The sequence below is a fragment of the Suillus discolor genome (assembly GCF_016758755.1).
Source record: "Suillus discolor strain FC423 chromosome Unknown F5147scaffold_13, whole genome shotgun sequence".
Taxonomy (NCBI): Eukaryota; Fungi; Basidiomycota; class Agaricomycetes; order Boletales; family Suillaceae; genus Suillus; species Suillus discolor.
In genome coordinates this window covers 77,302-101,438 of record NW_024541260.1, presented here as the reverse complement: position 1 = coordinate 101,438, position 24,137 = coordinate 77,302, and the positions used below count along the sequence as shown (strand labels likewise).

The 24,137-nt window shown below is 47.0% G+C and overlaps 11 protein-coding genes across 11 annotated transcripts; 8 read left to right on the top strand and 3 right to left on the bottom strand.

The window, feature by feature from the left end:
* Positions 1-271: 271 nt before the first annotated feature.
* Positions 272-2,327, bottom strand: F5147DRAFT_682223 (major facilitator superfamily domain-containing protein). Its single transcript, XM_041436434.1, has 7 exons — positions 2,013-2,327; positions 1,883-1,948; positions 1,650-1,810; positions 1,465-1,599; positions 1,256-1,412; positions 705-1,206; positions 272-646 (listed from the first exon to the last, which is right to left on the bottom strand). Exons 1-7 carry the CDS (start codon positions 2,181-2,183, stop codon positions 393-395), a joined length of 1,446 nt encoding a protein of 481 aa, XP_041295552.1. The 5' UTR covers positions 2,184-2,327; the 3' UTR covers positions 272-392.
* Positions 2,328-2,404: 77 nt separating this feature from the next.
* F5147DRAFT_58413 (magnesium transporter) lies at positions 2,405-3,195 on the top strand. The gene is made up of 5 exons (XM_041431776.1): positions 2,405-2,506; positions 2,555-2,575; positions 2,646-2,698; positions 2,753-2,856; positions 2,911-3,195. The coding sequence occupies exons 1-5, from the start codon at positions 2,458-2,460 to the stop codon at positions 3,002-3,004; spliced, it is 321 nt and encodes a 106-aa protein (XP_041295551.1). The 5' UTR covers positions 2,405-2,457; the 3' UTR covers positions 3,005-3,195.
* F5147DRAFT_835116 (RED-like protein N-terminal region-domain-containing protein) lies at positions 3,090-4,535 on the bottom strand (the record flags this gene model as incomplete). Its single annotated transcript, XM_041443946.1, has 5 exons — positions 3,090-4,064; positions 4,112-4,168; positions 4,216-4,333; positions 4,365-4,474; positions 4,527-4,535. The coding sequence occupies 5 exons, from the start codon at positions 4,533-4,535 to the stop codon at positions 3,090-3,092; spliced, it is 1,269 nt and encodes a 422-aa protein (XP_041295550.1).
* Positions 4,536-5,156: 621 nt separating this feature from the next.
* Positions 5,157-8,616, top strand: F5147DRAFT_789996 (prolyl oligopeptidase; the record flags this gene model as incomplete). The annotated part of the gene is made up of 18 exons (XM_041443040.1): positions 5,157-5,402; positions 5,455-5,527; positions 5,579-5,655; positions 5,715-5,807; positions 5,864-6,028; positions 6,083-6,194; positions 6,253-6,368; positions 6,425-6,522; positions 6,593-6,782; positions 6,842-7,190; positions 7,239-7,393; positions 7,442-7,473; positions 7,522-7,589; positions 7,640-7,728; positions 7,782-7,800; positions 7,856-7,987; positions 8,039-8,177; positions 8,232-8,616. 18 exons carry the CDS (start codon positions 5,157-5,159, stop codon positions 8,296-8,298), a joined length of 2,220 nt encoding a protein of 739 aa, XP_041295549.1. The 3' UTR covers positions 8,299-8,616.
* F5147DRAFT_650561 (uncharacterized protein) lies at positions 8,612-9,652 on the top strand (the record flags this gene model as incomplete). The annotated part of the gene is made up of 5 exons (XM_041433453.1): positions 8,612-8,707; positions 8,918-8,950; positions 9,006-9,102; positions 9,123-9,454; positions 9,539-9,652. 5 exons carry the CDS (start codon positions 8,612-8,614, stop codon positions 9,650-9,652), a joined length of 672 nt encoding a protein of 223 aa, XP_041295548.1.
* On the bottom strand, positions 9,625-10,577 carry F5147DRAFT_58558 (cytidine deaminase-like protein). Its single transcript, XM_041431873.1, has 5 exons — positions 10,445-10,577; positions 10,294-10,398; positions 10,015-10,241; positions 9,859-9,962; positions 9,625-9,802 (listed from the first exon to the last, which is right to left on the bottom strand). Exons 1-5 carry the CDS (start codon positions 10,529-10,531, stop codon positions 9,735-9,737), a joined length of 591 nt encoding a protein of 196 aa, XP_041295547.1. The 5' UTR covers positions 10,532-10,577; the 3' UTR covers positions 9,625-9,734.
* Positions 10,578-10,670: 93 nt separating this feature from the next.
* Positions 10,671-13,248, top strand: F5147DRAFT_682189 (MBOAT, membrane-bound O-acyltransferase family-domain-containing protein). The gene is made up of 10 exons (XM_041436433.1): positions 10,671-10,782; positions 10,834-11,130; positions 11,186-11,478; positions 11,534-11,579; positions 11,632-12,218; positions 12,271-12,458; positions 12,512-12,545; positions 12,598-12,628; positions 12,686-12,876; positions 12,938-13,248. The coding sequence occupies exons 2-10, from the start codon at positions 10,855-10,857 to the stop codon at positions 13,092-13,094; spliced, it is 1,803 nt and encodes a 600-aa protein (XP_041295546.1). The 5' UTR covers positions 10,671-10,782; positions 10,834-10,854; the 3' UTR covers positions 13,095-13,248.
* Positions 13,249-14,537: 1,289 nt separating this feature from the next.
* Positions 14,538-17,314, top strand: F5147DRAFT_682178 (uncharacterized protein). Its single transcript, XM_041436432.1, has 10 exons — positions 14,538-14,663; positions 14,716-14,775; positions 14,827-15,763; positions 15,844-15,951; positions 16,014-16,100; positions 16,149-16,496; positions 16,549-16,827; positions 16,879-16,929; positions 16,980-17,058; positions 17,110-17,314. Exons 3-10 carry the CDS (start codon positions 14,897-14,899, stop codon positions 17,229-17,231), a joined length of 1,941 nt encoding a protein of 646 aa, XP_041295545.1. The 5' UTR covers positions 14,538-14,663; positions 14,716-14,775; positions 14,827-14,896; the 3' UTR covers positions 17,232-17,314.
* A 233-nt stretch (positions 17,315-17,547) lies between these two features.
* On the top strand, positions 17,548-18,424 carry F5147DRAFT_58363 (uncharacterized protein). The gene is made up of 4 exons (XM_041431736.1): positions 17,548-18,022; positions 18,074-18,224; positions 18,272-18,331; positions 18,395-18,424. Exons 1-3 carry the CDS (start codon positions 17,783-17,785, stop codon positions 18,301-18,303), a joined length of 423 nt encoding a protein of 140 aa, XP_041295544.1. The 5' UTR covers positions 17,548-17,782; the 3' UTR covers positions 18,304-18,331; positions 18,395-18,424.
* A 967-nt stretch (positions 18,425-19,391) lies between these two features.
* Positions 19,392-21,615, top strand: F5147DRAFT_682171 (uncharacterized protein). The gene is made up of 18 exons (XM_041436431.1): positions 19,392-19,668; positions 19,723-19,810; positions 19,862-19,875; positions 19,932-19,952; positions 20,001-20,069; positions 20,120-20,147; positions 20,207-20,258; positions 20,312-20,355; positions 20,408-20,432; positions 20,485-20,512; positions 20,570-20,609; positions 20,657-20,757; positions 20,806-20,865; positions 20,912-20,939; positions 20,987-21,044; positions 21,106-21,130; positions 21,180-21,448; positions 21,498-21,615. The coding sequence occupies exons 1-17, from the start codon at positions 19,589-19,591 to the stop codon at positions 21,373-21,375; spliced, it is 957 nt and encodes a 318-aa protein (XP_041295543.1). The 5' UTR covers positions 19,392-19,588; the 3' UTR covers positions 21,376-21,448; positions 21,498-21,615.
* Positions 21,616-21,949: 334 nt separating this feature from the next.
* On the top strand, positions 21,950-24,132 carry F5147DRAFT_631680 (MFS general substrate transporter). Its single transcript, XM_041432807.1, has 8 exons — positions 21,950-21,980; positions 22,047-22,476; positions 22,528-22,593; positions 22,647-22,807; positions 22,865-22,999; positions 23,044-23,197; positions 23,251-23,752; positions 23,812-24,132. The coding sequence occupies exons 2-8, from the start codon at positions 22,306-22,308 to the stop codon at positions 24,069-24,071; spliced, it is 1,449 nt and encodes a 482-aa protein (XP_041295542.1). The 5' UTR covers positions 21,950-21,980; positions 22,047-22,305; the 3' UTR covers positions 24,072-24,132.
* The last annotated feature ends 5 nt before the right edge of the window (positions 24,133-24,137 follow it).

Below are 24,137 nucleotides of genomic sequence, written 5' to 3'. Positions count from 1 at the left end.
TAGCCTCACCCAGTGCTTAATTAATTAGTACCTCACGATAACGCGACGGAATGTTTTACATCATATTAATGAGTCGAAGGAGAGCAAGTACCACGGGTGATGAACTTCATCTGCGGGAAAGGTGCAGGCAATGGTATCATTTTAGTGTCTTATTTGCAATTTGAATTTCAGTACTCAAGTTCACGTGCTGTGGAATTACTACGGCACGAACGATTCAGTGTCGTTGAAGCTGGACAATAACATTGACTACCCATTAGTCAGACGTATCATGATTGAAACCCATGCAGTTATGCGAAACGTTGCACTAGAACAAATGTAAATATGCACAAGGTACTACGGGTGGCCACTTTGGACAGCGATGCATATGTATTTTCCGCTGGTTACCTTTTAAATCACTCATCCCTATCTTGTATTTCATCTGGCAATTGTGACCCTAGCCACCTCAATATACCAGCCAGCACAATCAAGACAACATAGACTGCATTCCCGTTGAGAATATTGTGTTCCTTTGAGAATGCAAAAAGCGAAGTTGCAAATGCAGGCCCAATGACACGAGCCATGGACGCGGAGGTTTGACCAAGACCATTGATGGTGCCAAGGACGTTCTTTGTGGGGGCAGAGGCCGTGATAAACATGAATACAGTCCCTATAATTATGTGTGTTTTAGTTTCAATGACAGGATGGGGTTTCGTCGTGACACGTACCGAATGCCATATCCCATATAATTGTCAACGCTAGTTGGCTAATCAATGTAAATACGATTGCATGATCAACCATCCCCCTTGTGTGTACAAGCCACGACATGATCGGGAACATGAGCATGACTGGCGCGAAGCACGACACGGAAACACAGAAGAGACGCTTTGGACCAACCCAGTCGACAATTTTGGCGAAGAACAGTGCCTGGAAGATACCATCCGCTATTGCAAGCATCGCTATCCACAAGCCAATACGAGAAGGGGTAAAACCAAGGCCGCCAAGATAGGTAGGTGTAGAAAAGAACAGCGGAAAAAGAGCCATAAGAGCAATATCAAGCAAGGCGAGCATGGCGTAGTTTGCAATTGGAATGACAATAGTAGGTGTGAGCAGAGATCGCAGGGGCATGTTAGATGTTTGTGAAAGATCTTCTCGATTATTACTGTCGACACCATTTGAATTACCTAGAGTGGTTGCTGTCAACTTTGGCCGACGTTTGGTTGATAATGTCTGCCGATCATAAGCAATGTTTTGCGATGACACAGGTAGTAAAACTTACTTCTTCCAAGAAAAATAACAGAACTAAAAAGCCCACTATAATCCCACTAGCAGACACTGCACAAGGTAGAAAATATGGGTATTTGGTCCAAAATGGATTAGCGAATAATCCGGGCCAGTTATCTTGTGGACGTGCGAGCGTTCCGCCTATTAAAGGACTGGTGTGTGGATTTAATTGTGGCCATTCAGATAGTCGATAGTTGCACTTACCCAATAAACCCTCCAATGCACCACATTATTGGAATCAAGGCAAATCCCTGAGCCATATTCGTAGAGTCCGTCAATTCGCCCACCATAGTCTTCATCACTGAAACATTGCCGTTCAGTACACCGCACATACAGCGGCTAGAAAACATCGTAAGAATTGTATTTCATATCTTCAGCTGAAGTCATACCTAACGACAAGGCCCCAGAACGTCGTCGAGAGACCGAAACATAGCATTGAGATACAAGTTCCTGATAGCCCTACTAATAACACTGGCTTGCGTCCGATACGGTCAGATAACCGACTCCATCTCAGCATTGTCAGTGTCTGTGCGACAAAGAACAGAGATTCCTGTCAATTATATCCGATTAGTAGGATGAGGAAATCATGATTCTCGCAACTCATAGTAATCTCGGTGCCTACAATTATTCCAGCATAATATCCTACGGCTGCATCGTTACCGCCGGTGATGCCAAGTTCTCTGATAAGCTGAAATAAACATATGAAGAATGAATGTAAAACAATCTGATGACCCATTGTCAAATCATCATACCTGATTGATGTATGGAAATATGGACATCGAAGCGATAGGTTCGACAAGTTGCAATACCATAAGTATGCCTATCTGGAGTTTTGGGAGTGGTGTTTTAGGCTTTTTCGTCCTTGCTACTACGACCAGAGGCGTTGTTTCGCTTATCATACGAGGAGAATTTGAGGTGTCCATTCTGCCAATCAGCCTTGCGAGTCCAAAGAGAAGATAAGATGAAGCGAAGTGGGACTGTATTTATATGGCCTTGTGAATGAGTCATCCTGGTTTTTATACTTGTGACATTAATATTAATATCAGTCCAGGCGTCTCTCGGAGTCACCGTCATGATGAATAATTTCAGAAATGGCTCTAAGCCTAAGATGGAAACGTCTAATTATAGTTTTTGTGTTTGGCAAGAGCGTTAGAAACAAACAACCTTGGCCTTACCCACCTCCGTCTCGCTTCTGTTATGATTGAAAAGTTGTTCCTTACTTTGGCTACGCTCGCGCTTCTTCACGGTATGAGCATCCTTTCTGACATCTCACATTACTCAATTTGCTCCATAGCCGCATACTCCACGTACGAACGTGAGCATCATAATAAAGCTTAGAGCCCGAGGCAGCCAGGATTTGAGTCTAGGGCTAAATTTACTTGCAGATTTGTCACTTTTGAAGGCTTTGGGAAAGCCCGAAGGATCATTACCTCTAGATGTAAGTAAACTCATCACGTCAAGTACAACATAAATAACAGTATGCTCGGAGTAGATCGTGTATGAGAGCATTCTTGCGCTCATTCTTGGGCTGCTTGGAGCATCCTTGAATGCTCCACCATTGAAAGACATCACTTGGGCAAGTGAAATGAAGAAGCGGTGGGTGATGTTGCGAATGTTGATCTACTCGCTGAAACAGTGTCCTGTTTTTAGGACAATTGACGGAATGGATTCACGACTGGGATTCGCACACTACAAGTCTCGCGGAAAGTTTTTGTTTGCGAGTCCACACGATGCTAAAATATGAAGTGTTGCCGATCAATTGTTCATCATATGCATGCCAAATGTTGCGCGGGTATATAACATAACACTGCACAACGTTGTAACTAGCCTCAGTCGTCATCATCCCCGCCAGATTTCTTCTTGGTTTTCCGTTTTTCTTTTCGGGCTTTCCTTTGATCCTCCTTTTCGGCAGCAGCATCCATCGCAAGAAAATCGCGGATCGAGGGTAATGCGGATGACTCTAATGGTTTGAGACGCAAGGGTTCCTCTTCCTCTTCATCCACTTGAGGTATATGGTTTGATGAAGGCAACTGAGGTGCAGCGCTCTCAGTGGATGCTAGTGGTTGTATTGATCCTTCGTCATTGTGTTCATCTCCAAACCATCCTTTAGAATGAGCGGGTTCGGATGAAGGATGTAAATCATTATCACGATGCTTCGATTCGGTGTTGTCGGCATCTACTAAGTCATCTTCATCACTGTCATCGTCCCCAGGGAAGCCTTCATAGTCACCAGCCCCCGCAAAAATATCTACATCGTCATCGAGTGGAGATGGAGGTCTTTGTGAGAATACTTTGGCAACAGAAAGTGGCGCTACCGCTGGAAGCTTAGCTTCTGGGTGAGGAATGGTGTTGGACGGCTGAGGTGAACCCAAAGTTCCCTCCACTTTCCTTTTCTTCCTCTTCTTGTCACGGCTTGCGCTCTCTTCCTTGCTGCGCTTTTTGGTACCCTTGTCCTCTTTCTGCACTCCTATTGGCTTGAAACTAATTGGTTTGAATTTCCCTGCCTTCTTTGCTTTCTCAAGGTCACGGGCCTCATCTTCGAGAGGCTCCGCGGTGGTGTCGAAGGATTGCAAGCCCTCGCCGTTCCTTTTGGCCTTCAGCTCACGGATGATGTCTTCGCGAGTCCTCTTCTTATGTGCCGTGGGTTTCGAGGAGGCTTCAATGAAAGCTTGTTCAAGGGTATCATCATCTTCGGTAGAAGCAGCTGCCCGAGCTTTGTTCTGCTCTAGCAGGGATATATCCAGGCCCTTCACTAGGATTGTATGTTCTCTGTCTCCGCCAAGATACTGGCGCTGCTCGTCGACCTAGGGAATGTCAGTAGAAACATGAAAATACATGGGATAGCACACACCGTATCTTTATCTTCATTTGCAGTCCGCTGTTCGAAAACTTCGAGAACAGCTTCAACCTGCACTCATTATTAGTGTCCCAAGCACAGGACAAGGACAGATGTACCTGAGCATAGTCACTTTTCCCGCCATCACGTCTCTCCGCGGCCCTATCACGGTATTTAGATTCAGTCTTCTTCACTTTGCGTGGCTTGAATGTTGGCGTAGATGATCCCGAAGCTTTTCTGTTAATTTAGTTACTACATGCATTTAAACTCGAGATATTGGACATGCTGCTTGAATAGATCGGATGCTCCCCGAGCTCCCTTGAGTTGCGAAGTCGCACCGGGCACTCGAGGCGTCTGAAGAAGTTGCCTGAAAGAATCCTGTGTGGAGTATCAGATATATGAGAGCTTGATAGGCCATCTATTTACAAACCTGATCCATAGCAAGGAGGAAGGCGTTTCAACTAACTTTTGAGTTTCTTTCGAGGAGACGTTGTTTGCACATGTTAGAATCAGAGGCCCGGTATGTGGTTGTTGCCGTGGCCGTCGGTTACAATGTCAGAAGCGCTTACTAATTACTAATTAGTGGCATCCCTTGTTCAAGTTAATTTTTAAAATATCAACAACTCGTGAGTACTTATCGCTCATTGTCGACCGTCTCTAGACATTTCTTTTTCTGTTTGGAAGGGGAGTCAGGACAGGTGCCACTGCCGGTACCATTTCGGCTCGAATTTTGAGGGTCCTGAATATTTCAACAATTTAAAAGGAACCCAGGTCCGAGTCGCTCCAGACGCTGAGTAGACCCACCTTGGACTTAAACACCGTGTCCGTTTCTGTATCGAAGGCTTGAAAAGCAGCCTGGATTTGCCGCTTTTATCGATTTAATCATTTGGCATGTTGTCGTTTGCTGTGGGACACTTGGCACTTCCTGATCTGATTTAGATTAAAGCGGAGGTGGCCATCTAGATTCTTAATGCTCATACTGGGTCTCCGCGTATTTCGTCCCACAACTCGCATTTATAAGCTCTTCAGCTTTGCTTCACGTTCAACTCATACCAGAACCATGGCCACTCCCTGGACACCTAACCAATATCCACAAGCTCGTCGGTCCGATCATGTCGATATCTACAAGAGCGAGAAACAGGGCGAAGTTCGCGTTTCTGATCCATATCAATGGCTCGAGCAACAGTCACAGGAGACTGATCAGTGGACCACGGCGCAAGACCAATTTACTAGATCTTACTTAGATAAAAATCCTGCTCGAACTAAACTAGAGCAGGAGATCAGGGCAAATACTGACTATGCTAAGGTCCGTCATCATAACAGTTAGCTGTTTTTTTATTATTCTCACTTCTTCCAAGTTTTCTGCGCCATCGCTCAAGTATGATGGTCGTTGGTACTGGTACTACAATAGCGGTCTTCAGCCTCAGTCAGGTAGGTTGGGACACCATGAACATGTTGGATGCCAAATATCTAGTTTTACAGTGATTTGCCGTTCTAAAGACGCTAATCTCCCTGATGGGTCGGGGGAGAAGGGGCCAGGCGGAGAAGTCTACTTTGATGTAAGTCGAAATGCCCGTCTACTTTAAGCGGATTTGGGTAATGACACATGACTATATAGCCCAATCTGTTGTCCACTGACGGCAGTGCGGCCCTCTCTGTAACGGCATTCTCTCGCTGTGGCGAATACTTCGCCTATGGCATCTCGTTGTCGGTGCGTGACTATACTATGCCATTCGGAACAGGACGTTAATCTCCAGTTCATTCCAGGGAAGCGATTTTTATACAGTTTATGTGCGACGTACAAGCGAACCTTTCACTGCGATCGATGGGCAACCTAACGATCACCATGCAAAAAGGCTTGCAGAGGAGATTCGTTTCGTGAAATTTTCGTCCATCACTTGGACTCATGATTCTAAAGGTTTTTTCTACCAGGTAGGTCCTGAGTAATTTCTATTTTGTACCTCACCCCGAAGGAACTCTCCCCAGCGGTTTCCAAGCAGAGAGTCTCATGGTCTTGCAACGGAGGACAAAGCTGGCACAGAAACCACAGACGATAAGGATGCTATGCTCTACTATCACAGAATCGGAACTCCACAATGTTCGAGCTATCTACATTTGGTTGTATTGCTACTCTCTTGACTAATTCAATCATTCAGCGCAAGATATCCTAGTCATCAAAGATGCCGAGCACCCCGAATGGATGTGGGGTGCCTCGGTTTCGGAGGTAGATGGGAGATATCTGTTTCTTGATATCGTCCAAGACACTGGAAAGGTTTGCGCTCATCCCTTGTCCTACGTCGCCGATTTACTTGATTATTTTGGGCCTAGAAAAACATGCTGTGGGTGGCTGATTTGCAAGAAAATGAAATTGGCCAAAACATGAAATGGGACAAGATTATAAACGAGTTCGAATCGGAATACACGGTGTCAGTGGTGTCATTAATCTTTGATGGAAACCACTTGACCTGCTGACACCCCATGTCATTCTCCCATCAGCATCGCGAATGACGGAACCAAGCTATACTTACGGACAAATGAGAACGCGCCTCAATGTCAAGTTATCACGATCGACCTCGCAGACCCATCGCGCCAGCACAAGGTCTTAATACCGGAAGTCAAAGATGCATACTTGGACGACATTACTGCCGTGGGAGGTGATAAACTGGCCGTTGTATACAAGCGCAATGTAAGTGGAGCTGCTCCACCCACTCATATTGCGGAAGCTAACGTCGTGGAGAACTGCAGGTCATCGATGAATTATATCTCTACTCGATGGAGGGCAAACAGCTTACTCGGCTTGCTCCAGAATTCGTTGGTGCTACAGAAGTCAATGGCCGCCGAGCACAGTCGCACTTTTTCGTGTTCCTGACTGGGTTCACCAACCCTGGGATTGTAGCACGATACGATTTCGATGAACCAGGTGAAGACAAACGTTGGAGCATATACCGGTCAACAATAATGGAGAGGCTGGTACCGGATGAGTTCAGCGCTGAGCAAGTCTGGTATGAGAGCAAGGATGGTACGAAGGTGCCGATGTTCATCGTGAAGCACAAGTCAACAAAGTCCGATGGAACCGCACCTGCTATTCAATACGGTAAGATGACATCGTCCGTTTTAATCAATATTTGACACTATGAATCAGGTTATGGTGGATTCAGTATATCACTCAGCCCCTCGTTTAGTCCTACCATCCTGACTTTCCTCAAGGCATATGGTGCTGTATATGCTTTGCCCAATATTCGCGGAGGAGGCGAGTTTGGCGAGGAATGGCATCTTGCTGGCACAAAAGAACGGAAGGTGCAAAACTTCATTACTGCTAAAGACCATATCTAATGGTTGCCGCAGATTAACGTCTTTAATGATTTCATTGCTGCTACGTGAGTGGAATTCTCTAGCCATCGCAATCTGACAACTCACGTGTGCAGTGAGTATCTTGTTCAAAACAAGATTGCTGCTCCCGGTAAGGTCGCCATCAACGGTGGATCCAATGGAGGTAGGTCACTCCACCCGCCTATTTGTAGTGATTCTTAACCATGATGTCAGGATTGCTCGTGGCCGCTTGCGTGAATATCGCCCCAGAGGGCACATTCGGGGCAAGTGTGGCCGAAGTTGGTGTGCTTGACCTCCTGAAGGTGAGCGCCATGTTTTGGTAGTATCTATCCCTGCTCAGCCGTGACACTTATAGTTCGCTGATTTCACGATCGGTAAGAACATATTACATCGCAGAGTTTGACGTCGATCTAATGTTTTGGTCTGCAGGCAAAGCGTGGACGTCTGACTACGGAAATCCACATGACCCACATGACTTTGATTTTATTTATCCCATTTCACCGCTCCATAATGTCCCAACGGACAAGAGCCTACCTCCGCTGTTGCTTATGACTGCTGATCGTGTGTTGTTTGGTCTGAATCTTTGAATTTTAGCTGATCAAACTATGTCAGATGATGATCGAGTCGTCCCCCTTCACTCGTTCAAACATGCTGCGACGTTGCAACACACACTTGCTCATAATCCTCACCCTCTCCTTATTCGCATTGACAAAAAAGCAGGACATGGCGCAGGTAAGGCTACTGAGAAGAGGTATGTGCTTGTTTTTCTGGGAAGTCAAAAACATGTGACATAGTGGCTTTACAGGATCCAAGATGCGGCAGACAGGTGGGGTTTCGTGGCCCAATCTCTCGGGCTAGAATGGCAAGATTGATCATGTCCAACAAGGCCAAGAGCGATAGTGTAATATACGGCGATGCGCTCGTAAATAACCCCTCGTTCATTACAATACTTGCATCACTAGCCAATACTTCCGCGAGTGCTAGGCCCCCCACCCATACAGTGTGGACCGCCGAATTGTAGGCCGATGAGTGAACGACCCCTGCGGAGGTCAGATAGGCCCAGAGCATTGTGGTTATGGACTCGCGTTAGCAGGGTCATGAAAGGACGGTCGAGATGGTGATTCCCGAATATTGGTGCTGGGAACTACATGGAAATGAGGCACTCTGCTCGTAACGCGATCAACTATGCAAGGCAAGGTTGAGCAACAGGACCGCATCGAGATCAAGTATACACATACTAAGGATGAAGGCAGCGCGACCAGCAAACACGTTCAACAACGAGTACATAGCGTCACACATAATTCGTGAAGGTCAGACAATTGGCGTTGTGGTGGTAAAGGAGACAGGCGTTGAAGATGGGCGTACACGTTTGGAATCATACAGACAAAGACAGAGACTCGACATAATGATCGGCATGAAAATTTCCATGAAACAAGGCGTGAATGTTGAGCGTTCTGTTCTCTTGATCTCGGCTACATCACGAGGATTCAGATGGAAGTAGCACAGATTAATGAGCACTGGCCGGTGAGTTGGGTCGAAGCGGGCAGCTTGAGATCCTGCTGACATTGAATGGTTCTAGCATCACGAAGGGTCCGTGCGAGGGCTCCCCTACGTGACGAGCGCCCGGAATCTCATTGTGGTCTCCGTGTCGTTCAGGGACGAAATCAAAAAGGTCGGTAATATTTCGCACTTGCAGGTGATGCACTGGGTGAATCAGCTGGGACCGGACCTCTTCATCTCATCTACTGGACAATTTACAATCTGATTGTGGAAATGTCGGCGGGGGCACCTGCGCTCGGATACATATTCTTTCGGGAGCATCCTGGTGTGTTCGCTGCGCCCAACAGGTTGATTCAGGGAATAGCAGGCATTACGGCAAACGCAGACGACGTCTTGGTGGTGAAACATTGCCAGAGCAAAAAGAACGAGGTCATGGACTGCGACGACGAGGACATTCCATGGGTTAATGGTATCATGAAACAGGGAGCACTTTGTCGCACGGCACATTTAACAGCTGACATTGCTCAGGTCCGTGAGCCGGAATTGATTCTGGGGTTGAATGGGCGGAAATTATATCGGGTTTATTGAAGGAGTAATGTTCGTATAGAATAGACATCGAGACGGAGAATGTGTGGATTCGATTACGGAGATATGCAAGCCAAAGAGAGTCGGGGACGTGCTGCGGCAGTGGCGTTACCAATGCTGTGGCCCTGGACGACCTTGTGAAAAAAAAAGCCTGCAATCAGCGCCACAGCCTTCTCATGCTGACAATCAAACGTTTGGAACGTAATACCATTGTGAGCGGCGGTCAGGTTTGGATCTTCGGGGGAATTTCTGTCTTGAGAACCCGACTTGACTTTTGCTTTGGGATCGGAGCTAGCAAAAAGACACGTCAGTGTGATGACCTGATTAGTGAGAACAGCAGGACATGCCGTTTGCGTTTTCTGTCACATAAAAGCGACGTAAAATCATTATGGCTTCTTCTCGAAGGTACCCGCTGGTAGCTCGGTAGGATGGATGAACTGGATGCCTCTCGCTGACGTGACTAGTCGAACTCGGAATCGAAAAATAACTTTGCGACAACAGACCTCGCATTGACACCTAACACACTCCCGCACCCACCAAATTTATCATTCTCACATCCATAAAAGACTTCTTTAATGCCTAGCTGACGAAGTGCAGAAGCGCACATGATGCATGGTTCCACTGTGACATACAGTACAGTATCTGTCAGAGGATAACGAGTGGACTCTGGTGTCAGCTCCTTATCAGCGAGGATAAGATCGATAGCTTCGAGCTCGGCATGTCTAGAAGCCTGTAAAGCAGGAATTAGACCAGCGGATGCTACTGGATGACCTTATGGTCACATTTCTTAATTCATTGGTGCGATTCCTCGCACGCGCGATTATGCTGTTTTTCCGGACGAAGACGCAGCCCACCGGCACTTCGCTGTGTGCTAATGCTTCTTCTGCCTGAAGTGTGTCATGATCAAGCAATACTCTAGACACGGATCCTCACCATTACCATTGCTTCTCGCATCCATTTTAGATGAATGAGCGCAATGTTCATCTGGGCTTGTTCAACATTGTTACCTTCCTCCTCCATGATCCTTGCAAGGAATCAGAAAGTCGAAAAAGTCTTGGACTTCAAAATCTGCTGCGGGACCGGAAACTCGGAATCAATTGTGAATGACACATAATCAAAGCTTCGCTGGGGTTAAAATTTTCCACTAACTTACTAACTAGCCTACCACCAACGTTGTCGCTCGTCCCCAGACGCTACGGCGCAGCAATACCACACAGCTTCTATTGATATCTTGTAAAACACTGAGGCATATTTGAGGCAGCGTTTCTTAAGTGAGATCAGTCTGATTCACACTGTCATTGTCGCTAACATTTAGCACCAAGTTCCTTGCTAGCAGAGTTCAAATGCTCTCCGCTCCATCCCTCAACCAAGAAAATTCGTCTGGCACGACAAAATATAAGACATCACCGTCGGTATGCCATGGGACGCAGGACACCGGGCCCATAGTAATGACTACCCGGACGGAAGATGGTGGATTTTCTACAACAGAAGGCACACTCCACGTTTCGAAGCCATTCCGGTCAAGATCGACGAAGAAGCTTCGCGCAATGATTACATTTGAACCCAGGAAGACGCACTTTGATACTACTAATGAAACTTCTGGCACCAATGAGTTCAGAGTTCGTCTCTTGCACTGCGGGCGCGTACGGTGGAAACTAATACGTCACTTGTCAGGGTTTCTTCACGCTTTTCTGGATGTCATTGTTTCTGTTCACACTACAGACTTATGTCAGTAGCGTTGAAGCTAATGGTTATGCTCTGTCGTTCGCTTTCGCGACAATGTTTTCGCGGCACGCAGTCACGTTAGCACTCAGTGACTTGCTCCTGGTTTCCACCACGATTTTATGTGTCCCGTTTGCCAAGGCCATTAGCAAGGGCTGGATCAACTACTATTGGACAGGCGCCATTCTACAACACGCATTCCAGACATGTGTGCTGCTTATCACAGTCACGTGGACATTTCATAGGTATACGCCATGCCATCTCTCTCTGACTCGTATTTTGACCACTGAACACCCCTAGACAATGGCCCTGGGTCCAATCCGGCTTCCTCACTCTCCACTCACTTGTGCGCCCATCATTTAGTGCTTCAAGTGCTTTACTAAGGGCGAGGAACAAAGGTCATGATCATGAAGATGTACTCTTACATTTCCGTGAATGGCTACCTCCAATCGATTTCTAGACGCTCGATTGGTGTTCTTGCAGAGCTCAATGGTGCTACAGTCCGCGTTGGAGGTCTGGAACAGGCGTTGCGTGACGCAATGTCGAAGAGGGCACAGGCACAGGCGGCTTCCCAATCAGCCGAGACTCCGGTTACCGATGTCACATCAACGCCGATGGAAATGTCCACCCCCGACACCGAGGGAGTATTGATGAAGTCGTACACGGATGCGAAGACTGCTGCTGCATTGAGGCAACGGCTTGCTGCCGTCTCTAGCAGTTTGGATGAGAATACAAAGTCAGAACGGGGTGCAGTCAATGGAAATGGGCGCGGAACTGATGGAGTTGAGATTGCGAGTGTTCTTTCGTACCATCCGGATGAGCACGTCGCAGGTCTAGCAAAGGAATTCCTGGACTTGGACTCGGAGCTAGTGAGTACGGGCCCGGAACAAGTGCGTTGGCCCGATAACGTCACGTACCGGAATTTTGCGGTCTATCAATTGATCCCAACCTTGGTATACGAGCTCGAATACCCAAGAACCGACCGGTACGCTGCAATTCACTTCAATGATACGTCGTGAACTGATAAGGAGTTGCAGAATACGGCCGGTGTACATTTTTGAAAAGACAGTTGCGTTCATGGGTTCATTTGCGCTGCTATATACAGTCGCGGAATGTTTCATCATACCGCTTACCCCTACGCCGGATCAATCGTTTTTCCGCTCACTCCTTGACCTTGCATTGCCATTCATGATTGCCTTTCTGCTTCTGTTTTATATCATATTTGGTGAGTGTTGAGCTGGAACTGATAATGTGGTCTTGAACTGACGGACACCTAAGAATGTATATGTAATGCGTTCGCTGAGCTGTCCTAGTAAGGTTGCTGCGCTTGTTACCTTCTGATATAGCTGATGTGTCCTTTGTAGCTTTGCCGATCGCCTGTTCTATGAGGACTGGGTGAGACAATTTTGGGACCCAACTGCATCGCGAGTGACTCAACGTTGTTTTATACAGTGGAACTCTACTTCTTGGGAGGAATTCTCACGTAAATGGAACAAACCGGTGCATAGTTTTCTTCTTCGGCATGTGTATGCTTCAACACGCGCCTCGTATGGCCTATCGCGCACCACAGCGATGTTTGTCACATTTTTTCTCAGCGCCATGGCGCATGAGCTGGTTATGGCGATTGTGACGAAAAAGATTCGGTGAGATAATATATATTTCCGTTTTTATTATGATACTGATGAGCGGGCGTGGCCGGTGCAGCATGTACCTATTCCTGATGCAACTCGTCCAGATCCCATTGATCTTGGTGAGCAGGGCACCAGTGATCCAGCGCAACAAGCTCATGGGGAACGTGGTGTTTTGGGTGGGACTCTATGCTGGCTTCCCACTGCTGTGCGTTGCGTATGTTGCATATTAAGGATGCGACGGTGGAGAAGGAGAACGATCCATACACGAACAGAAGAACAGACATCTGGAGTTATCAAGGCGGATTTCTTCGCTACCGTAAATTACTATGCATGTGTAATTTAATATCGAGTATGCAATGCATTCTGAACTCTGATAACATTCAATAAGGTGCAGGCGGAGGGACTTTGAGTGAACGAGTCCAGAGTAAGTCGTATGAGAGGCGTAATACGACTGCACTTTTGTATGTGGAAGTTATTAATATTGGAACAGAACGGATATACGGGGCGTGACTAAATATTAAATGGTGCGTCGATAGCGGCTGCTTCCGCATCAAGCCTAGCTCACAGTGATCCGTGATAACAACTGATAAGACAGCGGCGCTATAGATATGCGCAGTAAGTGATCATTGATATTGGCTACATGGAAACGCAGGAAATTGTTGTGAATCGTTGAGAGCAATATACAGTGAGACATGTGGCATAGTCGGGATGCGTTGCCATATGGTAAACGGTAATTTGCAACTATAGCGCAGTCGAAGCTTCGTCATCATGCATGACGTTGGAAAGCAATGGAAGCACTCGCATTCGTCCAAGTCATGGTGCATGTGGAGTAACTCGGGCCGTTACAGCGGTGATTTATGTATGAGAAGGTGCAGCTTATCATTTCCGAGAACTAAGAAAAGAAAGAAAAGAAAAGTGTTCAATACTTGTTCCGGTTGGGTACACACTTGGCATACTGAAATAGTTAGTGCAAACCAAATCTTCTAACGAAGCGACCAACCTGAACGAGTATTACTACATAACATGTCGTTGCCAGTACCAAATTCATTTAGGTTCACGGCATCACGAGTTGCAGCCACGACTCGGACGCGGTCAACCTACGATTGAAGGTACGCTGCCAGTGAGTGTCCAGTCTCTGCAACCGTTTGTCTGCTGTGGGACATTACACGTACGGTGTCACAGGTCACCGGCTCTCGCGTATCCACGAGTCCTTGTAGTTGAGCGCTATCCCATGGCTGTGTGTTATGATAGGGATGCAGCTGGGGTCTTACTGTGTCGTAAAATGACATCGGAAAGCGAACAACATATCGTCAGGCGCTGTGCAGGTCTAGACGCTTTTATGAAAAGAACGTCCAGGGTCTAGAGTGAACTATGAAACGTATGATGGCAATGACAACCTAAAGGGAAGCGTTTCACATGGAAGAATTCGCCTTCCGGGAAGGGGTGAGATCCGATAGTAGAGGGGCCATTCTGATACTGCAATTTATAATTACGAGACTCGTGGCAGATCAAGGCAGTGACGAAGTTGACAGCCAACGTTAACCGTTCCGACTGTACTAGTTCAAGAAATTCATGTGTCCCTTGGGTCACCTGGTCACGGCAAGGGCGGATCCCGACCGACACGAAAGCGGATAAGTTTGAACAAAGAAACCTGAGTGCCTGTTACTCGGGTCGCGAATTGTACCGGCTCGATCGGGTATAAAAAGGGCTTTCGAGCTAGCATATTTATTATGTATGAAGCAGCGCTCGTTTCGCTAGGAATCTAAAAAGACCTACAGCTATTGTAGCACAGACAATTGGTGAGTTTGAGACATCCGACGGTCCGTTTTAACATTACTAATCCACGCACAGAACGCATTGTCAGCTGGTGTGCTGCAACGTGTAAAGCGGATCTTTAGCAAGCATTAAAAGGCAAGTCACCCGTTCGTCATCAGCCCTACCTTCTCTAAACATCCACCGCAGTGCCATCATCCAAGCCTAAAGCATCAAGAACATTCGCAATTATACTTCAGCACCACCCAGGTTCTCGACAATGCAAGTCAAGTCGATCAAAACGTTTGTGAAAGACGTCAAGAGAAGGCTATCCCAGAAACATAAGCGAAAGTCATCAGCTACGACGACATCGACAACCACTACAACAAGCTCCTCTGCGCCATCCACACCCTCTCCTAACCACTCTCCTCTGTACGATGATCATTATTCACCGAACACAATCATTACACCATCCAGCCCTCGCAGTGGGTCAAGCAGTGCAACTCTGGGCTCTCGCTACTCTTCGGACGTTATCGATATCAGCTCCAAGCACTCGAGAACACTCTCAGAAGACATGATGTCTGCTGAAACCCATGGATCGGATAACAGCGGTACCTTTGTCACCGCCGACTGGGGTCTTGCTTCCCCACGTGTACGCATTAAATCCCTCGACCGAAATAGTTCGGTTGCAGAATCAGCCACTTCCTCCCACCCTTCCCAGAGCTCTCTCTACGCTTCTGCTCAGTCCATGCATCTGGAGGATTCTATCGATCGCCCCCCACAATTACTCCAGACTTTACCTGAGGATAGTGGGGAGGGTACAGGTACACCATCACAAGTGTCGGAGCCTGAGGTACCGGACCCGTTCATAGTTGAAGGCTCAGAGGATGCCTCGTCCGAAGGCGAGGATGCCTCATCTGAAGTCGAAGGTGCTTCGCTCGAGAGTGAAAGTGTTTCCCCTGCAGATGAAGAGATTGCCCTCGCACAATCAGCACTTCTTACGCCATCTGAAGTACCCCTCTCGCTACCTTCCCCCAACGTCAACAAAGACGTACCCCCGCCTCCCCCAAGCGACACCGAGTCGGAGGCACCCGAATTGTATCTTCCTGGGCTCATCATGCCTACTATGTTCTTACCCATTCCAAACGTACGCCTCTCTTTATCTTACACTCTCACCTGGTGGTTCCATCAACGCCCACCATTGATGTATATCCCATGTACTATTAGACGGACCCTCTAAATATTCTCCTCACGAAATATGTATCTCCGCTAGAGAAGCGTCCTGTACGAGATGTCACTGGCGAATGGCAGCATTCTGATTTTCACTCCATGGTTGTGAGTATGAGTGTACGCCTTGTGCTAATCCAAGATCTCAATAAGTGCACTCCGAATATTAGATGTCAAACAGTTGGCGTGCGCTTGCCAGAATGGCGCGAGATCGTCTAGTAACTTGTAATCCTGAGGACCTCATTCGTGTTCTCGATGTAAGCACATGACGGCCATGCACGCTGTGACTTAGCCTCTTTCAACAGCTCTGGTCTCTGCGCCTATCAAGCCTCGCTCGTCTCCGTCTCTACAACCAAACGTCTGCTGAATGCACCAACCTTTTTGCAGTGCTCAATGCCACAGAGCCCCCGTCAGCCCGAGCATACCTATTCGACCGCATCCTTCCCTTTGAGCTCGAGGTCATGCACGCACGCCTCAAATACTGGGCAGGCGACCTCATGGGCTACCTGGACATTCTTTACGCTTTGCTCAAAAAGTGCAAGCTTCAAGCCAAGATTTCGAAAACAGAGGGCGACGACTCCAGTTTATCGATGTGGCTTGAGCGCGCTGCACGGATGTGCCTGATCATCGCATCTCAAATGATCGAGATGAAGGCATGTATATCTTTCTATATCTCGATAAGCGAGCTGATACCCCTATGTGCAGGACTTCACTGCTGCAACGAATCTTTTGGAGCCACTGTTCGCACAACGTACTGGGCAACAACCCTCCCCTGCCATCCGATCTGCTGTGGGTCGCATTTACTTGCAGAGTGGTTACCTCGCGCAGGCTGCGGCGCATTTTGCTGTCGTGGAGGGTGACGCTAGCGTCCCGCAGACACTCAAAGATATGAATGCTGCATTGCTTGCATGTGCTGAGGGGAACTGGGCGCGGGCGGATGAACTGCTCCAAGCCCTCGTACAGGCCGAGCCAGATAACTTTGTGGTAATACTTTACTGGAGTTGGTTTGCTTGCAATTGATATTTACACGCTCAGGCGATTAATAATCTGTCTGTGGCTCTTCTGAGCCAGGGAAAACTCAAGGAGGTGAATATTCTCTGACTTCTATCGTGTTTTAATGCTCAACGGCTTTCCAGAGTATCGAAGTCCTTGAGACTGCAATGCATAGCTCCCCGTCGGCTGTTGTGGTAGCAGAACCGTACCTCTTCAATCTTTGTGCGTGGATAATCAAATTGTAGAAGTTTTCGGATACTGAAGCCTTGATAGCGACGCTCTACGAGCTTCACTCGGCTACGGCTGTAGAAAAGAAACGCGACCTTTTGATTGAGGTGGCGAAGTGGAGTGGAGATGGACTGAAGACGACATGCTTGAAGATGCCGTCTACATGATAGGTTCTGTCATTATATATTGGGCTTGTATCATATGAATGGGATGAACTGGTTTTGGTCCTATAAACTGACTGTCCACTCCCTGCCATCCCAGTCCCCAGTCAAGAAACCTCTCGCACGGGTGCCCCCATGTATGTAAGTACTTGGAGGTCAACGAGCACGAAAGCTTCGCATACCGGGTAAGGAGAATGTAAGTCTGGCCACTCACTTTCGACCGGTCACGTTCCCTCGAGTGCTCACAAGTTCCTGATGCGCAATTCGTCGTAGAAGAATGTTCGTGGTATGCCCATCGGATGGGGTATTCCGGGTGGCCTGCAGCGACAGTGCGCTTGTTCTGTGGTGGCGACCTGGACCGTTCAGATCAACACCGGCTGCCAGGTGGACTCTTGCTGCCCTACCTCCCACTACTTACCCAGAGCACATGAGCATCAGTGCCTCAACACTCCTTACACGTACTTTTTATATGTCATTTCCTTTCATTCGATACAAGTCTTAGTTATTTGTCTGGTCTTGCCCTCGATATTTGACAGTCTCGCAAAAATTACATCTTTATGATCATTGCACTTCCAGACGCCCATCCAGCTGATAGTTGCCTTTCCTTTGGACTCGTTTTTCTTCTTCCCCGCCTCCCAGCACAATTTCCTTCTTCGGACGACTGGAGGCCGTGTTGGGATCCTACCAACCAGCTATATGTATCGGAAGCCTCTATTATACTGCCAACGAGCGCTACTATCCTGGACTACGGGTCAAGCACAGGGGCAAGTGCCCGGGCCCGGATCTTCAAGATAGAGGTGAGCAACTTTTTCCTATGAATGAAACGAGCAACCAACTAAATTTTATAGAGGGATAAAGAAATCTGGCCAGGAGAAGAGACCAGTTTACCCGTTGAGTCCAGCATGGCTCCCGCATCCGCCTCCTCATTTGGCACGAGCGGTGCAGATTGGGAAGATGGGGAGTCTGAAGAGGACGAGGACGAGGTGATTGAATTCAGCAGTAAGTTGTTCTTGATGGTAAATACTATGATTCATCACGAACTCTAGCATCGAACGTGCGATTTTTTCACGACTGCTGAGAAGGGGAGAAATGTGACGGGTGTACTGGTACGCCGCTACAAAGGAATTCATGGATAACAATTTGATCTTAAATATTGTGGGTGGATTCAGAATGCGCTTATCTGTAACATGGTCAGACCGCCGCCGCGCATAACCGTTACACCAAAAGGTGAAATACTGAAAGCTTATGTTTCAGTATCAGCGACGGTGTATGTACTGATTATGAGAACTCAGGTAAGCCAGCGTGCTTACATTATCAACTCTCTGCCTGATGCACTTACTAGTACAGAACATCCACGTCCCTTTGTTTACGTCCAAAATCTATATGATCTCCCTTTGTTCCCGAGGCCTGATCTCTGTGATTAGACCACAGGACAAATGAGTAGGTGCGGAAGATAATGATCATTTGTACGAAATCAAGCTCTAGTGATTATCGACGTGGGCAAGCACGGGTATCGTCGGTTTTGGGTCAACAGCGCTCTTTCCGACTTTGAGCCTTGTCTTTTCACCGGACCGCACATTGATCGATTGCTCCTCATTCAGTTCACCCACTGCTCCATATCATCGACTCCAACTTTGCAACTGCCAAGCATCTTGAACGGCGTGCTGTGTATGGCGTCTATGCAGTCTGCGGCATTGTTATGAAGATCTTGACGACAGAGGACCAGCTGAGCAGGTGACCACGTTATTCACGAAATGATACAGGTGTAAATCGGCACTGCCCACGAAATGCGATACCTGCAACAGCTCCTGGGTATTGCATCATCATCCAACTGAGGGTGTTGTTGTCTACAGCCTCTGCAAGACATTAGCCTCGGTTATTTCAGGTATTAGTGGCGCCATGATGCTTTTTCAGGACAGACATCGTCGCCGTTTTGACTATTTCTGAAAGCTCGTTGCGACACATCGAATTAGCTGTGCCAGGATTCACAATTCATGCTGCGACATCAGTGAATGGGGGATGTAGTGAGACGCGGTTGAATAACATTGATCACGGAATGATATAAAGCGCTTCAGCTGCACAGCCTTAGACTAGATAGATTTACAAAAATAGCTCAACTGCTTACAAGGACCCGGGTAACCAGGTTTATAAGCCCCGATTGATCCAGCTTTAGTACTAGTACTAAGTAGTAGTAGGCTAGTAGGGCTATGCTCATATCTTCTTGTGCTCCCGGAACATTCACCGGCTTTGTGCGCCCACCTGTACTATTAATTCGCTAGACAGCACACATTGCTGGTTACTTTTCTGAAGTTCTTTCGATTTACATCTCGTCCTCCAAAAGAATCAGCAACTACATTTGCGCCATGACCCAGGTCATGTTAACATACAGTTCCGCTATCAGGATTGTGGCTTCGGTGATGACTGGTTTTGGTATATCATCTATGTATGATTGTTATCGAGAGCCATATAGCAGTCATATACTAACGAAGGTTTATAGAGTTTTCTTGATTTTGACTGCGCAAGTTTGGATCTATTTCCGGAGACATACAATTCGATCTGTGGAGAACAGGCAGTGTAAAGCTCTCGTACGAATTTTCGTCGCATATCACAGACTCATCGCTGACAGTGCAGAACAGGTTGCCTTCATCTGGTAAATATCTTCAATTGCATGTCATGCATGCAACAGTTAACGGAAATGCGTTACAGGCTAATCCAAGCCGTTCAAATGTGAGTCTCTATGGAAATATCTGTACAAGCCACTGAAAGTCCTGCTAGGGCAATTGCTACTTGGTTATCGTTCGCTCATACGTTAAAGTTCAATGATACACTTGGCCATATGTTGATGTTAGTGGCATTGGTCACTAGTATCAAGGCGCTTTCTGACAGAACGACAGAAACTGGGCGCTTTACAGCGGAATATGTGCAAGTGGCGCCTTTCTTCCGCCAGTCTCGAACTAATCAAGCTCACTGTCGTTCCATAGTGTTTGACCACGTCTGTTGTGCATGGTGTTCTCATATCCAGGGTTTTCAGACGTGCGTGCTGCTGACGTACTACTATGACACTTCTTTCTGATGCGTGCGTGAAGTTGAGAAGATTTTCTATGGCAAACGGAGAATAACATTCGTCCTGGTAGGCATTGCGTTTGGCTGCCTCGGAAACAGCAACTTATTGCGCCAATCAGATTGCATTTTGTGTCATGGAGCAAGGTGCGATAGTTTATGCTGCAACGGATAATCGCTACTTAATCACGGAAAATAGTTTTTGGTGTTCTTGGTGCAATCTACGCGTAGGTCCAATTTTATCAGTGTCGCTCTGTCAGGTGTTTCTCAAATACGGGAAACAGCTCTCAACTAAGCCATCACAACTTGAATTTCATGGTCAATGTAAGCTTGTTCTACCTTTGATCGGGAAGCAACTCACAAGGATAAAGTGGTCTACTTTGATCTCGCTTGGTTGTTCAGCAATCAATGATGTTCTTATCGCTGGAACTACGGCTTATATTCTCCACAAACACAGGACTGAATCGCCAAGGTGATTAATCAGTTCGAGTATGAAAATAATTGACCGTCTTGTGTTCAGAACCAACCGAATGATCACAAGACTTATCATATTCTGCTCGCAAACGGGTTTGATTACAACGCAAGTTCCTTTGTATTGTCAATGGGTATATACTCACCCTGTATAGTGTGGTGGCATCCATCACTATGGGAATTGTGAGTGCTTATTGCGCACAACAACTATGTCTCTGACCAAGACGCAGTGGGCAGCTTTCCGTTTCGATGTGTATCATCTACATATGTGTTTTCCTACTGGATGCTGTGAGAATCTTGTTGTTATCAACTCGAGTACACGGAATGTTCTGATGTCCTGGCATGACAGTGTATGCTACATGTCTTCTCGCCAAGTGAGTTGTTCTTAACGATAATGGAAGAGACTACTGATATCTTGCTCAGCTTAATCGCTCGGGAATCCTACCTGCAGCCACAAACAGTCCACGAAACCGAGATTTCCGAAATCAGTTTTGCACGCGTCACACAGGTGATTCATGTGGGCTTGCCAGACAATAAATCGGGGCTGCAGAAAATATCGGTAATGCAAGAAGGAACAGATTCCTCAAAAGCGTCCTCCTGTTCAGTCGAGCCACTATAATCCTTTGGACATAATGCCATCGTCTCGGTGTTGTCGCAATTGCCTAGAGTCAAGTGTTAAGTTGTTATCATACGTATGTGTCGAGAAGCTGTTGCATCCACCGTACTTACATTCACTGGCAGCCATGGTCAGACCATTAGAAAGAATTCATTCTTCACAATGCCTCCGTCCTTCTAGACTACTATGAGACATATTTTCGTTTGAATGTCGATCTACATAAATCCCGTGTTCCTCACTGAAGCTTGAAGTCCATCACTTGGTATAAGTATTGGTGTAAAATTGTCCGTGATCACAATCTTCGTCATTATCATGTCACTGCTCTGTTCAAACTAAGATGTCGTCCTCCGCTCCGTCGATGGTGTTGACTTCCAAGTTCAGTTTCACCCGTGTTATCACAGAACGAATCAGAACTAGCTGTACTTGTCGTCCCTGTAACCGAGGCCAGTACGATCCTCTACCCTCTTTCCTACCGGTCCGACGGTGCCGACCCGATTTTCAACGTGACGGCTGAGTGCGGTGTTGGAAGCAGCCAATTGAAATGTATGTGATTCTTTGGATCATTCTGTACCTTCTACATCACGGAACTTGAAAAGGCCATTGAAAAGGTGAGTTCACTTATCAATATCTCACCTGAACACCATATGCGAATCTAGCTTACTGTGTGCTATCAGACGAAATAACATTCCCGAAAGCGGTTGTTTATTTTTGAAGCTACTGCCAAACAACACCCTAAGCGAGTCATGTTACCCGCAAAACCGCAGCACGCGGTTAAACCAGTCAAGCGTTGACAAGTCATGATGCATCAGCGCTCATAGCTATTCTTGCTATCATTTGCGTGTGCTAGCGCGGACTCTCAAATTTCAATGTTGATTGTTTACTTTGCAGCGTCTGCTCACAAATCACGTCGCACCCAAGGTCAATTGTAACAGGATGAGTATCTTCGATGTCCAGGGTTCTGAGACGGAAACATCTCCCCTTCTGCACGAAACCACGCAAACAAAGCAAAAGACGCCCCTTCCAAAACTGCAGATCGGCATTTTGATGCTTGTCCAAATGGCAGAACCCATTGCTTGCATGTCAATATACCCGTACATCAACCAGGTATAATATCAGAAGCTTCTTCAGGGAGTTAAATTTGAACGTTAATCGCAGCTGATCCGAGAACTAGATATCACTGGTGGTAACGATGCAGCAGTCGGTTATTACGCTGGAATTATAGTAGGTCATGTCATTTGAGCGAACACAAAGAGTTATGACTCCGGTGGTACCAGGAGTCACTTTTCTTCATCTCGGAATCACTGACGGTATTGAAGTGGAGCCGTCTTTCCGATCGCATTGGACGCAAACCTGTCCTTATGATCGGTTTATTTGGAGTGGGCCTCTCAATGCTTTGCTTCGGTCTCTCGACCTCCTTCTGGACTCTTGTCGTCAGGTCAGTCAATATAATTCATGTAGATGGTTGAGTATTTCTATACAATGGGCCAAATAGCCGTTGTATCTGTGGAATGCTGAATGGCAATAGCGGAGTCATGAGAAGTATGATGGGCGAACTCACGGATTCGACCAACATGGCGCAAGGATTTGCTCTCATACCCATCACATGGTGCTTTGGAAGCTTCTTCGGGTCAGTCTTTCTCTGAATAAAAACTCGTGCTGAGAGTGTTGCAGCTTCGTTCTTGGGGGAACTCTAGCTCGCCCTCAAGACCATTGGCCAGATCTCTTTGCTGGACAATTCTGGGCAACATATCCGTATTTCTTGCCCTGTGCTGTTGCTGCATCAGTTGTTTCCGTGTCGTTCATGCTCGTATTTCTCCTGGAAGAGGCAAGTTAGACTCGAGATAGACATCCAAGTCACAAATATTAACCCTCTTTCAGACTTTAGCGACCAAGCGCAAGCGTTATATACCTAGCAATGCCACGGGCGAACAACTTTCGGAAGAATACAGGAGTAATGAATCACCTTCGGAGAATATGGCCAACGTCCCCCTACGTTCGTTGTACATTCGTAGCATCATAATTCCCCTGGCAAATCAAGCCTTTCTTATGTTTCTCGACATCTGTATCTTTGCTCTCATGCCCTTGTTTTATTCCACCCCTCACTACCTCGGCGGACTAGGATTCGCACCCCAAACGGTTGGGTTATGGATGGCGCTATTCGGCATCATAGACGGTTTATTCCAGGCGCTGTTCTTCGCCAAAGTCGTTGACCGACTAGGTCCCAAACGCACCTTCTACACAGGTATATCATGCTTTATACCTATCATGGTCATGTTTCCAGTCATGTCATGGCTCGTCTTCTCCGGAGGCGCTGATTACATGGTTTCGATCGCACTGCTGTGCCAGCTTCTTCTGATAGTAGCGTGGGACATCTCTATGGGTGAGGCTTCTATCATCGCGCGTGTCTCTATCGTAGGTCTCATGCTCACTTACAACCAGCGAGTATATTAATGTTCATTACCGCGTCTGCACCTACGAAAAATGTCCTGGGCGCGATCAATGGTATGGGTCAAATGACAGTATCAATCGCACGCGCAATCGGTCCCATATTCACCGGGTCCATTTTCGCGTTCTCGAAGGATCACAATATTTTGGGTGGTCACGCGGTATTTGTTGTTCTGTGCATACCTGCGGTTGGGATGTTGTGGTTAGCGTCTTACCTACCTAAGGAATTGCAGAATAGGGATGAGGATGAGTGAAAATTTGCCGCCTTGCGGATAATTCATACGGTAGAGGAATGAATAAACCAGTATGCTCTTAGTAAA

Bases quoted from the DNA above. Each gene is read 5' to 3' on its own strand.
- F5147DRAFT_682189 (XM_041436433.1), top strand. From the start codon at position 10,855: ATGCTCTCCGCTCCATCCCTCAACCAAGAAAATTCGTCTGGCACGACA. The intron at 12,459-12,511 runs GTGAGTGTTGAG...CGGACACCTAAG, and splicing joins TCTGTTTTATATCATATTTG to AATGTATATGTAATGCGTTC. The intron at 12,877-12,937 runs GTGAGATAATAT...TGGCCGGTGCAG, and splicing joins ATTGTGACGAAAAAGATTCG to CATGTACCTATTCCTGATGC.
- F5147DRAFT_682171 (XM_041436431.1), top strand. From the start codon at position 19,589: ATGACCCAGGTCATGTTAACATACAGTTCCGCTATCAGGATTGTGGCT. The intron at 20,070-20,119 runs GTTAGTGGCATT...ACAGAACGACAG, and splicing joins ACACTTGGCCATATGTTGAT to AAACTGGGCGCTTTACAGCG. The intron at 20,758-20,805 runs GTGATTAATCAG...TCTTGTGTTCAG, and splicing joins CACAGGACTGAATCGCCAAG to AACCAACCGAATGATCACAA.
- F5147DRAFT_58363 (XM_041431736.1), top strand. From the start codon at position 17,783: ATGATCATTGCACTTCCAGACGCCCATCCAGCTGATAGTTGCCTTTCC. The intron at 18,023-18,073 runs GTGAGCAACTTT...TAAATTTTATAG, and splicing joins CCCGGATCTTCAAGATAGAG to AGGGATAAAGAAATCTGGCC. The intron at 18,225-18,271 runs GTAAGTTGTTCT...CACGAACTCTAG, and splicing joins CGAGGTGATTGAATTCAGCA to CATCGAACGTGCGATTTTTT.
- F5147DRAFT_58558 (XM_041431873.1), bottom strand. From the start codon at position 10,531: ATGGAGGAGGAAGGTAACAATGTTGAACAAGCCCAGATGAACATTGCG. The intron at 10,399-10,444 runs GTGAGGATCCGT...GACACACTTCAG, and splicing joins TGCGAGAAGCAATGGTAATG to GCAGAAGAAGCATTAGCACA. The intron at 9,803-9,858 runs GCATGTCCTGCT...TCTTTTTGCTAG, and splicing joins TGTGACAGAAAACGCAAACG to CTCCGATCCCAAAGCAAAAG.
- F5147DRAFT_631680 (XM_041432807.1), top strand. From the start codon at position 22,306: ATGAGTATCTTCGATGTCCAGGGTTCTGAGACGGAAACATCTCCCCTT. The intron at 22,808-22,864 runs GTCAGTCAATAT...TGGGCCAAATAG, and splicing joins TTCTGGACTCTTGTCGTCAG to CCGTTGTATCTGTGGAATGC. The intron at 23,753-23,811 runs GTGAGGCTTCTA...ACTTACAACCAG, and splicing joins AGCGTGGGACATCTCTATGG to CGAGTATATTAATGTTCATT.
- F5147DRAFT_58413 (XM_041431776.1), top strand. From the start codon at position 2,458: ATGATTGAAAAGTTGTTCCTTACTTTGGCTACGCTCGCGCTTCTTCAC. The intron at 2,576-2,645 runs GTGAGCATCATA...ATTTACTTGCAG, and splicing joins CGCATACTCCACGTACGAAC to ATTTGTCACTTTTGAAGGCT. The intron at 2,857-2,910 runs GTGGGTGATGTT...TCCTGTTTTTAG, and splicing joins GCAAGTGAAATGAAGAAGCG to GACAATTGACGGAATGGATT.
- F5147DRAFT_682223 (XM_041436434.1), bottom strand. From the start codon at position 2,183: ATGGACACCTCAAATTCTCCTCGTATGATAAGCGAAACAACGCCTCTG. The intron at 1,600-1,649 runs GTATGACTTCAG...GATGTTTTCTAG, and splicing joins TTCTGGGGCCTTGTCGTTAG to CCGCTGTATGTGCGGTGTAC. The intron at 647-704 runs GTACGTGTCACG...ACATAATTATAG, and splicing joins TATATGGGATATGGCATTCG to GGACTGTATTCATGTTTATC.
- F5147DRAFT_682178 (XM_041436432.1), top strand. From the start codon at position 14,897: ATGCAAGTCAAGTCGATCAAAACGTTTGTGAAAGACGTCAAGAGAAGG. The intron at 16,101-16,148 runs GTAAGCACATGA...CTCTTTCAACAG, and splicing joins ACCTCATTCGTGTTCTCGAT to CTCTGGTCTCTGCGCCTATC. The intron at 16,828-16,878 runs GTAATACTTTAC...TTACACGCTCAG, and splicing joins CCGAGCCAGATAACTTTGTG to GCGATTAATAATCTGTCTGT.